The sequence below is a fragment of the Rousettus aegyptiacus genome, unplaced genomic scaffold (genome assembly GCF_014176215.1).
Source record: "Rousettus aegyptiacus isolate mRouAeg1 unplaced genomic scaffold, mRouAeg1.p scaffold_m13_p_9, whole genome shotgun sequence".
Lineage (NCBI taxonomy): Eukaryota > Metazoa > Chordata > Mammalia > Chiroptera > Pteropodidae > Rousettus > Rousettus aegyptiacus.
Window position 1 is genome coordinate 81,941,481 of NW_023416312.1, and position 16,074 is coordinate 81,957,554.

General features: G+C 48.3%; 1 protein-coding gene across 1 annotated transcript; it reads right to left on the reverse strand.

The window, feature by feature from the left end:
• Positions 1-6,691: 6,691 nt before the first annotated feature.
• On the reverse strand, positions 6,692-15,792 carry APLN (apelin). The gene is made up of 3 exons (XM_016152757.2): positions 15,309-15,792; positions 9,509-9,680; positions 6,692-8,842 (listed from the first exon to the last, which is right to left on the reverse strand). Exons 1-2 carry the CDS (start codon positions 15,373-15,375, stop codon positions 9,514-9,516), a joined length of 234 nt encoding a protein of 77 aa, XP_016008243.1. The 5' UTR covers positions 15,376-15,792; the 3' UTR covers positions 6,692-8,842; positions 9,509-9,513.
• Between the last annotated feature and the right edge of the window lie 282 nt (positions 15,793-16,074).

Sequence of the window (16,074 nt, forward strand, 5' to 3'; positions counted from 1 at the left end):
CATCTGTTCCCTATATCCTTAGTGCTTGAACTCAAGCCCTATGCTCCCTCGGCCAGGACTTTCCTTTTCCTGTTTAAAATCTACTCACCTTGAGGTCTCAGCTCCCACTTAAGAAAGCTTCTCTGACCCCCTTGGTAAACTAGATCTTGGGCTCTCTCTAAAATGAACTTCCTAGAGCCCTTACCACAGTGCCAGTCAGACGATGCTTTGTGATTTTCGAATAACATTTGGTTTCTCTACACGGTTATAAGGAATACATAGTAGCACATAGTAGGCACTCAGTACGCATTTCTTGAATGTTTAGAAATGAATTTCTATAGTCTTTTTCAGATGACAAAGGACTTTCACATGCAAACTGGACACCCTTTGAGGTAGGCATTTTTCTCCCTTTTTCATACATGCATCCAAACATTTTAACTTCAGAAACCACTTATGCCTCACTATAAATCTGTGAGGAAGCTAGGGATTATTAATTCCATTTTGGAAACAATAAAACTGAGGCCCAGAAAGGTGAAGTGAGCACTTCAGGCTTGGTACTTGGAGGAGTCAGGATTTTTTTGTCTCCAGATCCTGTGTTGAAAGGTATGATCATTACTGTGGACATTGTCACTTCCATCGTGGTTACAAGAAAGTGTATGCTGGCAGGCACACAGAATTGCAGGGAAACAAGCCTGGGATCCTATCCAGGCATCGCCTGCTGGTGATCTTCAGGGTTGGAGGAGCATCATTGACAGCTTTATGAGGGTTGGAGTAGCCCTAGCTGGCACTTGGAGGACCTGGAGTGTTGACATAAAGCTCAGAGCTCCAGTGACCAGATTCTTGTCTTAAGCCTAGAAAAAGAATTCAAGGCATGACAAGACGGACAGCAAGCTGGAAAGTGCAAGGTTTATTAAATGAAAGTACACATTCAAGAGGAGAGTGCAGGTGAGGGGGGGAGTGTGTGAGTCATGGGAGGATGAATCAATTATGGGCTTTTGTTCTTCTTGGGGTCAAGGCCCAGAAATGTGATACTGATGTAGACTGTTGTCTCCTCCCATTAGGCTGGGAGCTTGGTTTCCCACTCTTTCTTTCTTATATAATGTTCCTGAAACTGTTGTGCCATCAAGTGCTTGATGGAAGCTGCAGGATTTGTAATGCAGATGAGATTACAATGATATTATAATTAGCCTTACCATAAGATCTCCTCACCTAGGCTAAAACAGGAGGAGCTCAAAGGAAAGAAAAAAAAATTTCAGGAGCCATATCCTGGAGGAGGGAGTTGTGTCCCCGAATTATCTATCTTGCCTCAGGAGCATTTGGGGAGGCAGAGAGCCAGGGAAGGGAAGTCTGGGGAGACCAGAGGATCTAGAGGGTCCAGGAAATGGGTTTTGGGTGACTTAGGTTGAGATCGTCCCAGCTTCTGCTTCTTGAAAGCTATTCACTTCCTCGACTTCTCCTGGGGCCAGGAAATCATTCAGGACTGAAGAGAGGGCACTGTGGCAGCCACAGGCATAAAGGGCTATCACACCCTTACCACACACCTTTCTCTTGAGCATTCCGTAGGCCAGGCATGGAGCAAGACTTCTCCACTGCTTCTTATGTGGTATCCTACCCAGGGTAGGTGTTTTTTAGCTGATCGTCCAGGGAATTATTTTGAATCAGTTCTTAAGTAGGGGCAGGCTAAGTGGGCTTTTCTTATGCTTGGTTTCTGAAAATGTTAGCATAGATTGAGGGGAGGTGACTTCACAAGGCATGAGACCTGAAACTTGACAGTCAATTTGGGGTGGGAATGAAGATGGAGAAGGTCGTGGAGCTGAACTGTGGGGTAGCCCAGAGTCACCTTGGAGTGGGGAAGGAAGGGAATCTGATTGGACTCCCGGGGAAAGCAGCATCTGAGATCTTTGAGGGGATAGAGGTGGAAAAGGCTGAGCAGTGAGCCCTTTTTCCTGAGACCCCACCCAATTCTATCCCTGTGGTATCTCTTCCCTCCCTGCTTTATCTTCCCTTATCTTAACACTTCCTTCACACCTGAAGAGTCGGGAGCTCCTGAAGGAGGTGAGAGGAACTCTAGGCTGTGAGAAAAGTTTGGGAGCCTAGAGGCAGGGGGATGAAACCTCACCAGCCCCTGTCCCCACCCTGGGGAGAGAGTCAGAGACACAAGTATTTCTGCCGTCTTGAGACTAAGAGTGTCAGAATGAAGCTCTCCCCACAGCCAAGAGGTGACCGCAGCCCTTGAGTGACTGCTTGGCATTTCAACAGTGCTTTTATCTTCCTTTAAAGCAATGTCACTTTGGTCCTCTCATTTCATTTTCACATACTGCAGAAGATCCTCAGATGAACTTAGCCTCTCTATGCGTCAGTTTTCTCAGCTACAAAATGGAGTTATGATGGGGACTGAGGAAGTCAGGACAGGCAATGTGCTTGGAACAGTGGTTAGCACATAGAAAGTGCTCCCTACAAGTTTGCTAATATCATCTAGCTATGTCCCTTTAAGTTGCCATTTAACCTTTCTGAATTCTACTTCCTTCATTTATAAAAATGAATGAGCTCAGAGGACTAAATGACTTCCCAGGCTCTTGCTAGCTCTAATTTTCAAGGATACAATACGTCTGAGGTAAGGAGAGCAAAGAATATTGTTCTATGAAAATATGTGGGGGTACTTGGACAACCCCAAAAGATGAACTGACCTGCTGAGGGTCTCACAGCCAGTTAAAGGCCAAGATGAGTTTAGGATCCAGAGTGTTAAACTAGTTTCAGGCCACTCAGCTGGCTCACAAGCAGCCTGCCAGTTCTTTAACACCTAGGAAATATCAGAAAGCATTTGGTTTGCACAATGGTGGAAGTACTAAATGGAGATTCCAACAACCTTTGGGGCTAAGGGAAGCTTGTGCAGACGCACATATCCTGGGGTGGCTTTCCTCACTGGCTGAGGTCCCCATTTTCTGCCATACACCTATTTCTTCTCCCAGAGCACTGATTCTCTCTGGAGGGTGGCCTGAAACATCCTCACTGTTTGCTGGGATCCCAACAAAGCCATAATCATGAGCAGATACTACACACACACACACACACACACACACACACACACATCAGACTTTCAAAGTAGCCTGGGCTGCTGAGGAGGCTAAGGCCCAGAAAGGCCCAAAGAGAGATTTTGCCAAGCCACCCTGCAATCCCTGGGAAGAAGCAGACTGGAACTCAGGCTTCTGGGCCCCTGGTTTGTGTAGAAAGGAGCCCAAGAACCAGGCAGGTCTCCTGGAGGAAGTATCTGGCTTTACAATCCCAGCCCAGGTTCTGCCCAAGCTAATACTGCCACAAAAAAGGAAGGCTGAGGATCTGATCTGTCCCTAGGGAGGCTTTATGAATTGTCTAGGACATTGGAAGTTTCCAGTGGCTGAGGCACACTCAGGGCATAGAAGCAGACCCCTAGCTCTGGGAGCAAGGCAAACCAACCCAAATTGAGGACAGATCCAGGTTTGAGGTTTGACTCACCAATTAGCAGCTTTATGAATCTGAACAAGCAACTTGACCGCCTTGAGCCTATTTACTCATCTATAAATTGGGAATAATGATGGCTGTCCTGTCCTCTTCTCAGGGTTAGAGTGAGATTTAGCAGAGATAATATTAGCTCCCACTAGTAAGCTCATACCATGGTCCAGGCACCATGCCCAACACTTTACCTGCATCATTACATTCAAGCCTAACCATAGCGCTGAAAAGTAGGCAGAATATCCTGCCCAATGCAGAAACAAGGCTCATTGTGATCAAGATGCTGGCTTTCAGGTATCACAGATAAGTAAATCGTGGCATCAGGATTTGAACCCTGATCTGACCCAGCTTCCCCTTCCATCTAAAGTCCTTTATTATAATTATTATCAGATAGCATGCATAGAGGTCAATTCATAACCAATTTATTAAATTCCCTTAATTCTAGACCTTACCGAAGAATGTAAGTCTTCCCTTTGGGCCCCAGGCAAGGGTCCAAGGGCTGAATCAAGGGCTTGATGATGCTTCCTGTGAGACAAGGTTCAGCAAACTGTAGTCTGCCACCTGTTTTTATAAATAAAGTTTTGTTGGAACACAGCCACATCCATTTACTCTTTGTCTATGGCTGCTTTTGTACGACAACGGCTGACCAGGGTAGTTGGGACAGAGACCGAAAGGCCCACAAAGTTGAAAATCCTTACTATCTGGTTCTTCACAGAAAAAGTTTGCTGACTCCTGATTTTAGCATTCAAGGAAATATTCTGGAGATGCAGTTCTGGCCTTTGGCTAAAGTCCAAGATAGCAGCAAGGGAAGTCCCTTGCTCAGCTACCTCTCTGAGCATTGGCCAGTTCAAAGGAAAAACTGACTTTTCAAAGGAACCCAGTTGAGGCCCTCCATTTGGGGGTCCCAGAGAAATTCTGGCTTGGTAAGCAGCCCCTTCTATGGCCAGGAGCAGAATGTAGTCATCTTCTCTGTCTTCACTTTGTCAGTTAGCTGGCACAGGCTCACTCTGGTCAGAAAGAAACTTTGGACTGAGAAATTTCAGTTAAGCTTTGGGACTGAATATTTTAGAATTATATAAACACCACTTGAGCCAGGTCCTATAGTTCCCTCAGTGGCAGAGGAGCCCAGGCCCAATTATGGGTACTAAGTCAGCCAGGGATTGTGGGAGAGTCTGAAATGTTAGGCTTCAAAGCGGCTATGGCTCATTTTATACCACACCTGGGGGCCTGAAAAACCACGTGTGGTTTGAGTCTGTTTGCCTCCCTAATCTCTGTCGTTTCAGATGGATTTGAAGCACAGTTGTTTTTCAGGTTCTTTGTCCCCTCCCCTTCTACAACATCTAGGTTCAGGACTTATGGTCCAGAAACAGTTAAGTGAACCCCTTTTTTTCCTCTGCATTTTCAAAACCAACTTCATACTCTGATTCTATTGTGGTTGGTAAATCAAATTATCACCAAAGGGTGGCAACCCACATGTCCTGCTTTCTTTTGGTTGATGTTGAATTATCTTCTGAGAAAGACACCAGCTCTCCTTCTCCTCCTCCCCACCCTAGGAGTTCACACTTTCAGCTACCCACTAGCATTCAGTTGACTACATGTGCCCGGAGGACCCAGGTGGTTTCTCCTGCTTCATGTTCACACCTCCACTGCCCAGCATCCTCCTGCCAACTTACCCAAATTCAATTGGGCCTTCAGGAGCCATTGTTAGTTGGTCAGCTTCAATTAGCCTTTCTCTAATCCCACCAGTCCACACCATGACATCCATTTCTATTGCATTTACTAAAAACACCAAACATACTTTGTACTTAAGTCTACTCTCTAATTAGGGGACCTTCTATAGTACCATAGAAAGAGTTTGCATTCTAGAATTCAAAGTCCAGATTCTAGATTTTCTTACTGGCTGTGAACCTCTGGACAAATTGTTTCACTTATCTGAGCCTGTTTTCTCATTTGTTAAATGGGTATAGTGGTCTGTGTTGCCCAATTATTAGGGTGATAAAATGAGTTGATATTTTTTAAAGAGCTCTATAAACTGCTAAAGAGCTACACACTTATGGGTCAGTATTAAGTTGCCCTGCCCTGCTACTGCCCCCCCTTTTCCTTGGTTTCATGTAAAATTAGAGTTTGGGGTGTAATTAGGGAGGTAACAGATGAACCAGCATAAAGCTAGCCCACCCAAAAACTCCTTGCCTAAAACCAATGACTCTGACAACCAGTTTGCCTAAAAGTCAAAGTAGTAATTTTGAAAGAAGGCATTTTGTACCAATTTTCTTAGGAGGCACTTCCAACATAATGTCATATTTTTAAATTACTCTGTCACAATCTGTAACATTTTGTCTATGATGAGATCGTTATGTATGCTTGTGGATGACTTTTTCTATTCTATCTCCTATTGAGCAGTTTTATGACTTTTTAGCAAGTTTGTCTGAAGACCTCTTAAAATTGTATATTTCTAGCACTAAATATTTGTCAAATCTGTAGAATTTCCCACAAGATTTATTGAATGCACCTTTTTGATCGCCCTCAACTACTTGCTGGGTTTTACTTTGCATAATGTATGCCCATGCACACCTAATGAGTTGATTAACCAAATTAGCATGTACCCATTGTTCCTTACTGTTCTGCAAGGTATTGGCATTTTGACAACAAGCAAGAGTAAGTGAGACAGATTGGACAGAATTGTATTGAACTCTTTGCATTTTATTTTTCAGGTTATCTCATTCATCAAGCAACTGTACTTATGAAACATAAAATGATACATACAAAGTCATTATTAAATGTATTTATTTCAGGAAAAATAACATTTTTCAAGAAAGGCAAACTGGCAGCTAAAAAGTCCTCAAAGTGTTCAAAAGTAAATAAAATGAGAAGACACCCACCAAGGATATAAAACAATTTTTATTAGAAATCTCACTTTTAACCAGAATATTCTTAAATAAATTGCTTTCTAAAAATCTTTTAAATGACACTACAAAAAAAATTAGGACACCCAAATAGATGCCAAAGGTTAAAAGTGCACTGAATTTTGTGTGAACAGGTCATTAAGCATGGAGATTCTTTTTGGGAGTTTGTGGCAAATTGGTTTGTGGTGATTTGACCTGGAACCCATTTAGAATGCAAGCTTATTCCCTTACACATGCAATATTGTGGGCATGGAGACAACCATGAACCTCAGGGGACAAGAACATCCCTCCTGTATATGACCTCCAAGAATAAGGGCAAATTACCAGCTTTAACTCTTTATTATAAAGACATATTTACACAGAACAATCTTTATAAATGTAGTGAACACAATTTTGGAAAAAGGACAATTTCTTAATGAAAAGGGCCTTTAATATTGTATAAATTAGTATAAGAATCATACACAACCACTTTAAATAAGACAGCCTTCCAGTCCTGCACTGCCCTCTGTTGCCCTGTGCTGTCCCCTTTTCCTCTCTTCCCCGCCAGGCTGGGCAGCTGATGAGGCAGGAGGTGCAGAGAAGAGGAGGGGAGAAAGGTAGGCCTCTTGTAGGGGTATCAGTGGCAGAAGAGGCTTTCTGGACACTGGCCAGCCCCAACTCTGAGCCCGAGGGATGGGGGAAGGGATGAGTGCCCAGCCCAGTTCCCTAGGGCAGGCCTTGAAACAGCAGCAGCAGCAGCATTAGTAGCAGCAGAAATAAGGGGGAGAGGCAGGTAGGTAACCTTGGGGTTACTGTGGGAATGGAGAGACCCTGACTCCCCCTACCACCACACAAACATAAGTGACCTTCAGGCTCTTGTCTCTCATTTTCTCCCTCCTGGGAAGCCTCTGAGAAGGAAGCCTGCTCGACCTATACTTCCTCCCATCTTTCCTCCTTTTCTTCTTCCTTCCTTTCCTTCTCTCCCTCTTTTCCATCCTTATTTCCTTCCTTCCTTCCTTCCTTCCTTCCTTCCTTCCTTCCTTCCTTCCTTCCTTTTCTTTCTCCTTTCCTTCTTCTTCACCTCCTTCCCCTCCCTCATGGAGAGGCCATTGGGAGAGAAGGTCCAGTCAACATGAAGTAAAGGCTATTGAATCCAATTACTTAAGGCCACCTCTGGGCTCCTGAGAACAAGTGTTGGGGTTGGAATTGCAGTCTTGGTGCCTAGCTGCCCCTATGAAAATACCAGGAGTCTAAGAGAGTTGAAGGAATGGAATCAGCTGGCCAGTTAAGGAACTTTTCAGCCTAGGTTGGGGAATTGACCGGCAGGGGCAGGCCAGGGAGGCAGGAGCAGCTTCTTCCCCATGCCATTCTCACCCCTGGGCAATTCACGGCCCGCTTGTCTCTCCCCTCTCAGCTGCTCCTAGTCTCGAACCCAAGAGAAGTCACTTAATGTATTTTGAAAAGACATCAGAATGGAAGAGGACATCATCAAGTTGGAATTGGGAGAACTGGGTCCTCATTCCAGCTCTGCAGTAACCCTGGACAGGTCACTATCCCTCTCTAGGCCTCTGTTTTTGCAGGAGTTGTCATAAGAATGGAGAGCCTAAGTCATCTCCAAAGTTCCTTTTGGCTCTGATAATTAGTGATTCTTGGCAAAAAACACTACTCCTGCTTGGCTTTTCCGTATAGGAGGGTATAGAGCCACCTCAGACCCAGTGTCCTCCCTTCCTGAGATAAAGCTTGAACTACCAGGGGAAGGGGGCAGAGTAAACTAGGAGAAGGGAGACTGGGGGGAGTGTTAGAAGACACAGTAAAGTGACAGAAGTGAGAAAGTATTTCATGGCTCCTCTCCTTCACCTCTTCCTTAACCAGAACAAACATGGGAATGAAGAAGAAGCCACATAGCTATTCTTCCTCTTTTCTAATGCTTCATCCCTTCCCTGTCAGACTGTCAACCCCAAACTCTAATGTCCCTCAAGGTAACTTGTTTGCATTCCCAATAGCCCTGGCCTCTAACTAGTCTCTCATTGCTCATCTTTGCACTCCTCTCTGGATGCCAGCTGAAGAGTCCAACTGGTACAAAAATCTGGGATCCGCTAGAGCCCATCGAAGAAGGGAGTGTTTCTATATAGCTCCCAGGGAAAACCTGAGAAAGGGATGGCTGGGTGAAGGGTTTTGGTATTAGGTGGGAGAGGTGGAGAGTAGAGCAGTAGAAGGGCTGGGGTCTCCAGTTCTTAGTCTCCAAAGGCAGTCCAGGGAAGGGCCAGGAAGAGTGACTGAATGGATCCTTGGGAGAGAAATGGAATCATTGAACTAGAGGCAGGACCACACCGTTGAGAGAGGCTAGGGGTGAGGCGAAAAGAGCTGGGACCATCAGCAGCTATGATGGGTGTAGGATGAGAGGCGAATGGATGTGAGGGCTCCAGAGAAGCAGACTCATCTATGGAGTAGAGAGAAGTGCAGGAGGTGGGCACTTGAGGGTCCCTTTAGTCCTAAAGAGACAAAAATGATCAAAGAGAAGTCATTGACATATCCTAAGTCGAAGAAACCATCCAAGAAAGAACAGACAGCCTTCATTTTGTCCCCTCTCCACAATCTTGAACCTAAAGCCAAAGGCCCCTGAGTTGGTGTCACCCTGTCCTGGCTACAGAGGGAGACATTAGGCCAGGCCTTGGGGACAGGCATAGGCCCTGCTCTCTCTGCTGCTGCCTTTGATTTTCTCTCTTCCCCATGCTTAAGCAACTCTCTTCCAATTCTCTGCCTGCTACCCCTCAAGGTTTTCTGCTCCCCTCCCCGTCTTTGGTGAGGATCCACATTGCACACCTGTAGGCATGCTCTGGGGCATATGTTCCAGTTCATCAAGGCCCCCCGCCCCAGGATTTCTAGAACTTTCCAACTAGGCCGACCTGCCCAACCCCAGGGTGGGAGTAGCCAGCATGTAACTCCTAAGGAATAAGATTAGCTCTGGGTATCAAGCCCCTCTCTCAGCCTCAATCTTCTCTTCTGCAAACTGAAGGGGGTAAGACAAGTGTGTGTGATAACAGAACTACTTGGGGCAGGTTTCCAGCCAGTAATAAACACAGGGCCACCCAGCTTCCAGGCTGTCTCTCCCCAACCCCTTCCATGGACCCCTTCCACTGACCAGAAGGCTCAAGTACCTGCTTCAGAAAGGCATGGGGCCCTTATGGGAGAGGCGTGGCCGCTGGCGGCGGAATTTTCTCCGACCTCCCTGCCAGGGCCCTGGTCCATTCCTTGACCCTCTGGGTTGCACCAGGTGGTGGATAGTGCCTTCCTTTAGCCCCTTCCCATCAGAAGGCTGCATCAGGGGCCCTGTAGGAAGGAGAAGCCTGTTAGCAGGAAAGCTGACACAAATGGAGACCAAAGAACACAGGCCCATGGTTGGGGACAATCTCTCCATGAGATAGCATTCATTATAGCTTTCTTTGTTTTAGTATAATACCTTGATGAACAATTTGCAAGTTTTACACTGTCCTAGGGCAAGTGAAACCCACTCTGCAAGTCTTGAATTTTATGGAGCTGACTGACTCTATGTCCTCTTGACAGTTCTATCGTGTTCCTGACAGACACAAACTCATTCTTTGTTTAGAACATCATTGAAAAGGGGGTGACAGTTGGAGAATTATGCCTCTACTTGGCTGGGGCACAACAGCAATAGCTTCCTTTGGACCAATGCACTTAAACCATTTTAAACACACAACATTTCGGTGAAATGAATGTCTCCACCTCCATGTCCTCGTCACCCAGATTCAAGTTATCCAGTGGAGAAATGTGTGATTTTGTTATCCCTTTTCTTTTTTATTTGCCGAAGTATTTTAAAGCTAATCTGGAGCATCATGTCATTGTACTCTTACATCCTTCGCTTTACAGGTAACCCACTTTTGAGTGCTGGAGATCTTGCACCTCACTCCTGGCATCTCATCAGTGTGTAAGCATCTGTGGAGCTCATTTCTCCTATGGCCTTTCTGTGGTTGTGGCTGGGGGTGTCCTCTGACTCTTATGTATGCTTTATGCTGGGTTCTACTCAGCCTGTAACCAAATTTAGATATCAACTAGTATTGCATAAATGGATGAGTAAATAAATGGGTGAATGCTCCCTGAAGGAGCAATTTGGTGCATGAGGAAGGGGTTGGGTTGCTGCAGTTGGTACCTCCCTACTGGATTCCCTATCTCCTTCATCCCCAGATCACACTCCATTGTGAATCTGATGTAAATTCCTTCCATTTTAAACCCAGTTGGCTTCTCTTCTGCTCTCTAGGGCCCTGATCTGCCTCAGTCCACATCCAGCTTAGAGCAGAAGCCTTCTGATACCAGACCAAGCCTTGGTGATGGAATCCAAGTGGTGCTAGGTGTTCCTGGATGCAATGAGGTAGAAGGCACATGGGTTGGTCCTCATGGAGACTGCTACCCAGCCAAGGCTGGAAGCAGGCAGAGTGAGGAGGTGAGGTGGTGCTAGACAACAGGCAGACTGGCAGGATGTTCGTGCAATGTCTAGTATGGGGCTGGCCTGCAGGAATATGGCTTCTGAGGCCTATGATCAGGAATCCCAGTCTCTCTCACTTGACACCATCAGATTCACCTTCAACTATATCCTTGTACCTCGAGTCCCATTTCCATCCATCCATGAATCCCCACCACTAGTTCAGTTTCTACATAAACCCTTATTGGCTGTTAGCCTGCAGTCAAGCCCCTGAGTCCTGGCAGCTCCTCCTTTCACTCCTCCTTGCCTCCAGCATCCCCATGCTCTGGCTCCTTCCTTGGCTCCTTGGCACCTGTGACTCTTCCTCTACTTGCACACAATTTCCAGGCATTTATTCTCCTCTTAGGCCAAAAGCATTGAGTTTTATCCTTTGAGTCCTCCCTGCCCAGGCTTCTGGGGCCTGTTGTTCTCCTCCTAGACATACACAGCTACCACACACACATACGCTCTAGTCCTCCACTCTCCTTCCCCAAGAAAAGTCACAGGTTCATTATGACTCTGCTATTTACCAGTCACCCTTCCATGCTTCTGGTCAGAGTGGGTTAATATGTCAGCTCCTTCCTTAAATCCATCATCTAATGAGAATTAAAATATAAATTAGATTTACACTTTGGTGCCATAGGTATGAACAGGGTCCAGGAGGACATTTCTGTCTGTCACAGAGCTACCATCTTGGTGCCATCAGCAAAGGGGCTGGGCTGAGGAGGGAGATGGGGGAGGGACTTTCACTAAGCTCCCCACTCCAGCTGCTTCAGTTTTCCCCCTGTGTTTCAGGATCTCCTGAGGTTTCTCCCTGCCTACCGATGGCGATAAGAATGATGCTGATAAGGGGTCAGTACTAGAGAAATACTCAGGGCAAGAAGGACTGTGCTGAGGGTGTGGCCAGGAAATGGGAATGACCTTTGGGGCCTTGACAATGTAAGTGAGACCTTGGTTCTTGAATCCCTGTCAACTAACTGAGGGTGGGATAGGCATGGGGAAATAGCACAGGCTACGGCCCCAGGAGTATAGCAGGCATGGAGAAGAAAGGCATGGTGCCCACGTGGGGGCAAGGGTATCATCTCCAAATGCTCAGCACCCAGGACCGTGATGATGGCAGTCAGGGAGGGAGGGCTAGGGGTGAAGATCTGTAAGTGAGGGGAGGAAAAAAACCAAGATAGGGTAAAAAGATGGTGGCTCATACTGGCCAGGGAGATGTCTAGACTCTAAGCTTGAAGAGAACTATCCTGCATTGACTGAGCACTCAGCCAAGCCCTAGAGAGCAGCCACTAAGAAGCCCCTGATATTTTGCACCCCATAGAGTGAGTTCATTGCTCTTGTAACAAGAAGTCTGCATCTCCCCCTACACCCTGATCCCATCACCCACCTGTTTCCTACTTTTGATTCTGAGTTTGGCTCACCTTTAGATAAGCTGACACCTGAAACCCAGGCTTAATCCAATCCAAAGGGACTTTTACAGGTTGTTGATTTTCATCACTGAAGAGATTCTGGCTGTACCAAAGAATCCCCTTTAGAAATGAAGGCCATCCTCAGTGCACTTAAGTAGTTTCTTTCAACGTATTTGCTACTTAAAGGAGGCTGGGGCAACCCCCCCAAAAAAATCTCCAGCCTACAGGGACTGGAGCCATTGCTCTCTGAAACACCATCAGCAATGAAGTTCCAGCATTTCTGCACTGAGAACCACAGTCAGGGGTAAACAGGGTTTGATTTTCAGGCAGCCTGAATTCCAAGCCAGCCAATGCACAAAGAGGTACATGCGACTTTTCAGGAATATGTCAGCCTCACCAAGAATGACACATCTGTTTTTCCTCTAGTCCTCCAGCCCATCTTATGATTGCTTTAAAAGCCCACATCAGTGCTCTTGTGGAGACCCTGATAACTCTGTCCCCTCCACTGCTCAAGGATCCTTCGTGTGTCTCCAGGAAGAGGCCTCTTCCTTTGTCTTCCCGGCACCCCAACCCAGTAGTCCTAAGCAATCTTCCCAAGCCAGTTTGCCACTCTTATAAACAGTATACTCTGGCAGCCTGTCCCTCCATTTCACTTGAATTAGTCTTTTGCCACCCAAGAGGGCTGACTCAGGTTACATGGGTGCTTAGTACATAAGGTTTAGGATTGGAGTGGTGATGCTCCTACTCTGAGTGGAAAGGGTTCAGTAGGCCGCCCCTACACTATCACTGTGACTGTGGGCTTTGAACTGAGGTTAAGAAGGAGAAGGAATGAAAGAGGTGCTCAGACAACGATCAAGGGACACTTGGCTATAGTCCAGCAGTTCTCCAGCTCAGAAGAGAAAGGTGTATCCCGGGTCAGGAGGCAGTGGAGGGGTATATGTGTGCTGGGTGGAAAAGGAGGGACATTCCAAGTCAGGACAGAGTGGGTTGTGGAAGAAGCATGGTTTCCAGGCCCAGGTCTTTGACTGGGAACTCTAAATGGGGAAAGCATGCAAGTTAGACAAAGGCAAGGTGGTTCTGGGGTTCCTGTTTCTGACCCAAGACAGAAGGCAGGAAGAACAAGATGTGTGTACCTGGACCTTGGCCGGTTGCCACTTGTACAGAGGTACCCTTCCTAAGCTCCAGGAAAAGTCGTGAGGTGGAGAAGGCAGTTATAGCCTTGGAAGTTTCTTGTGAGGGAAACAAATTTACCCAAATCAGAGCATGAGGATGAATGGCCTAATAAAGGGGTAAATTAAAGCAAGAAGTAACAGGATCTGGGCTAGAAACAGCATTCTCTCTCCATGAAACCAGCTCTCCCCTTTACCAGTATTGCCCTAATAGCTGGACCCCTAAAAGGTTCTAGTGGTTGTCAGTTGGCCAAAGGTCTCCCTGTGGCCTCTAGAGGAGCATCAGGTATGTATATCAGGCAGACCCAGCTTCCTCTGGAATACCCTCTCTGTACCTACTCTTTCTTCCTTGAAAGCATCACCTCAGACTATATGCCAGTAGTGGTGTCAGGTGGGTGTCTTGTCTTGCCAACTGCACTGGATGGTAGGCTTATGGAAGGCAGGGCCATGTAATGTCTTTCATTCATATTTTTTGCTTTCTTCCTGCCATTGCCTTCCTGATAGGAGTTTCTGAGGAAAAAGCTTGTTCTCTTCTTACCAAGGAGGTGGCTGACCCAGCGCTCAGGCCCTAAGTGAAAGATGACTGAACAGCTAGCAGAAGACAGGTGATGCCAGACCCATCCAATGAATCTTCCTTAGAAGCCAGGCAGTGCTCACAGGGCCAAGGCAGTGTTAAAAAAAACAAGAACAGAGAGGAAGAGACCTAAAAGAGAAAGAAGTAGAGGCCCACCAGGCCCCTCAGAGGCTCCTGGGCTGCAGGCCATCCTGCTCTGGAGGGTCTGGAACCAAGTGGGGCCCTGTGCCCTTCCTCTAGGAAACTTGCTGCCCTGCCCTCACTTCCCCTTTCCTCCCACTTCCTTGTGACTCCAGCCCTGGCACTGGTTTTAGTCCACCTGGTTTTGGTCTTCCCTTCTGTGGTGCCAGGCAGGCATCAGTGACAGCCAGATCATAGGACTGTGGCAGCCGAAGGTGGGAGCCGGCAGCCCCAGGAGACACTGGCACACAGACAGGCAGCCCAGGTTGGGGGAGGGGAAGGAAGCACCAGTGACAAGTATGCCAGGTGGGAGATGTGGTGCAGATGGGGGCAGAAGGACTCCCCTTCCCTAAACTGTATGGAGGTGTCAGGTCAGGTGCTGTTTCCTTGAGACAGGTGGACTAAGGTGAAACATGCCTGTGCCTGAGGCAGAGGGGAGGCCTGTGCAAGATAAGGAAGAATGGAGTCCAGATTCTGTGGGCCTTCTGTGCAGGAGCAGCAAAACGGACCAGGCAGGACCTTAGGTAAAGGAGGAGAAGTCCAACTTGGCCCAGCCCTTGGCCAGGAGGAGACTGCCTCTGCTCACATGTAAGCTGAAAGGAGCAACAGCTGGGCTCCCCACCGCCAACCCCACCGCGCACTCCAGCCTATGCAACAAGTGTTACGTCTACATCTTGGCACATCCTCCCCAGTGGTCTGCGCCTATGGACCCGCCAGCGGTTCCTAACTTTTAGGGGTCAGAAAACCTTCAACGTGGGAGCCCAGACCACCAGGCTCAGGTCAGTTCCCTCCATCGATTTACGGAGGGGAGTGGGACGTGCCCCGCCCCCGCTTCCCTACACCACGTGGGAATTGGGGCACGGGACACGGAGAGCATTTCCTACGGTCCTGAGCTCCTGGTACTGCAAGGGGCGGTCAGGAGCGGCGAGGCAGAGCGGATGATGCCCGAGGCCACAGCCGGCTGGAACCTGGACGGGGGCAACCTGTCAGTCGGTAGCCGGGCGCGGCCAGCGCGTGGCTGCTCCAGCCCTGCAGGCACCCGACTCCAGGAGGCAGAGAGCGCACAGGTGGGACGGAGGGCCAGGAGCACGGCAGCGGCACCGGGAGAACCGCGAGGGGAGCGCGGGCGAGCAGGAGGCGCGCACTCACCTCCAGATACCGCGATTAGGGACACCCAGAGCATCAGGAGCGCATGCACACACAGCCGCAGATTCATGCTGCAACTCTAGCCACCGCTGCTGCCCTAGCCAAGGGAGCAGAGAGGAGGAGAAGCCGGGCGCCCGCAGGCCAAAAAAGGCGCGAACGGCTAGTGCGGGCTGGCGCAGAGCTTGCGGGGCTCCTGGGCCGTGCTACAGGCTGGCTTGCCGCACGCACTTGTCGCCTTCCCTCGCCTGCAGCCTCCCCCTACTTCCCGAGTGAGGTGGCCAAGCTGGCCTTGGTGGCTTCGGGGCGGCGGCAAGCTCTTCCCAAGCGGCTGGCTGCTCGGCCGAGGTTCCAGCTGCCCGTTGTCCAGTCTAGCAGCGAGAATGCTCCTCACTCACTCTAGTGGCTGCATTTTGTAGCTTGTGGCTTGGCCGCGAGCCCACTTGGTCATGTGGTCATTGGGAGGGCTGGAGGAGGGACAGGAAGAGGGAGAGGGAGCGAGGCTCCCGCATCGCCCCCATCCCAGCAGGCACTCTGCAGCCCCAGCCAGGGCACTAGAGGAAACTTTGAGGTGGCCCCACAACAAAGGCTGCACTGCCGCTCCAACAACCCTCAACCACTCCCCGGACAATGCCCGCCTGGCTGGGGGCCAGACGGTTTGGGAAAACTGAAGGATTTCAAACACAGGAAGCATTTGGGGTGGTGGACGGACACACTTAACCCTTTATCACCTGGTTTCCTGTCTAGGAACCTGGGTCCTCTGAGAAGGACC

Coding starts and splice junctions, on each gene's coding strand:
- APLN (XM_016152757.2), bottom strand. CDS start 15,375: ATGAATCTGCGGCTGTGTGTGCATGCGCTCCTGATGCTCTGGGTGTCC. Junction 9,681..15,308: donor CCTAATCGCGGTATCTGGAG/GTGAGTGCGCGC, acceptor TCCTTCCTACAG/GGCCCCTGATGCAGCCTTCT.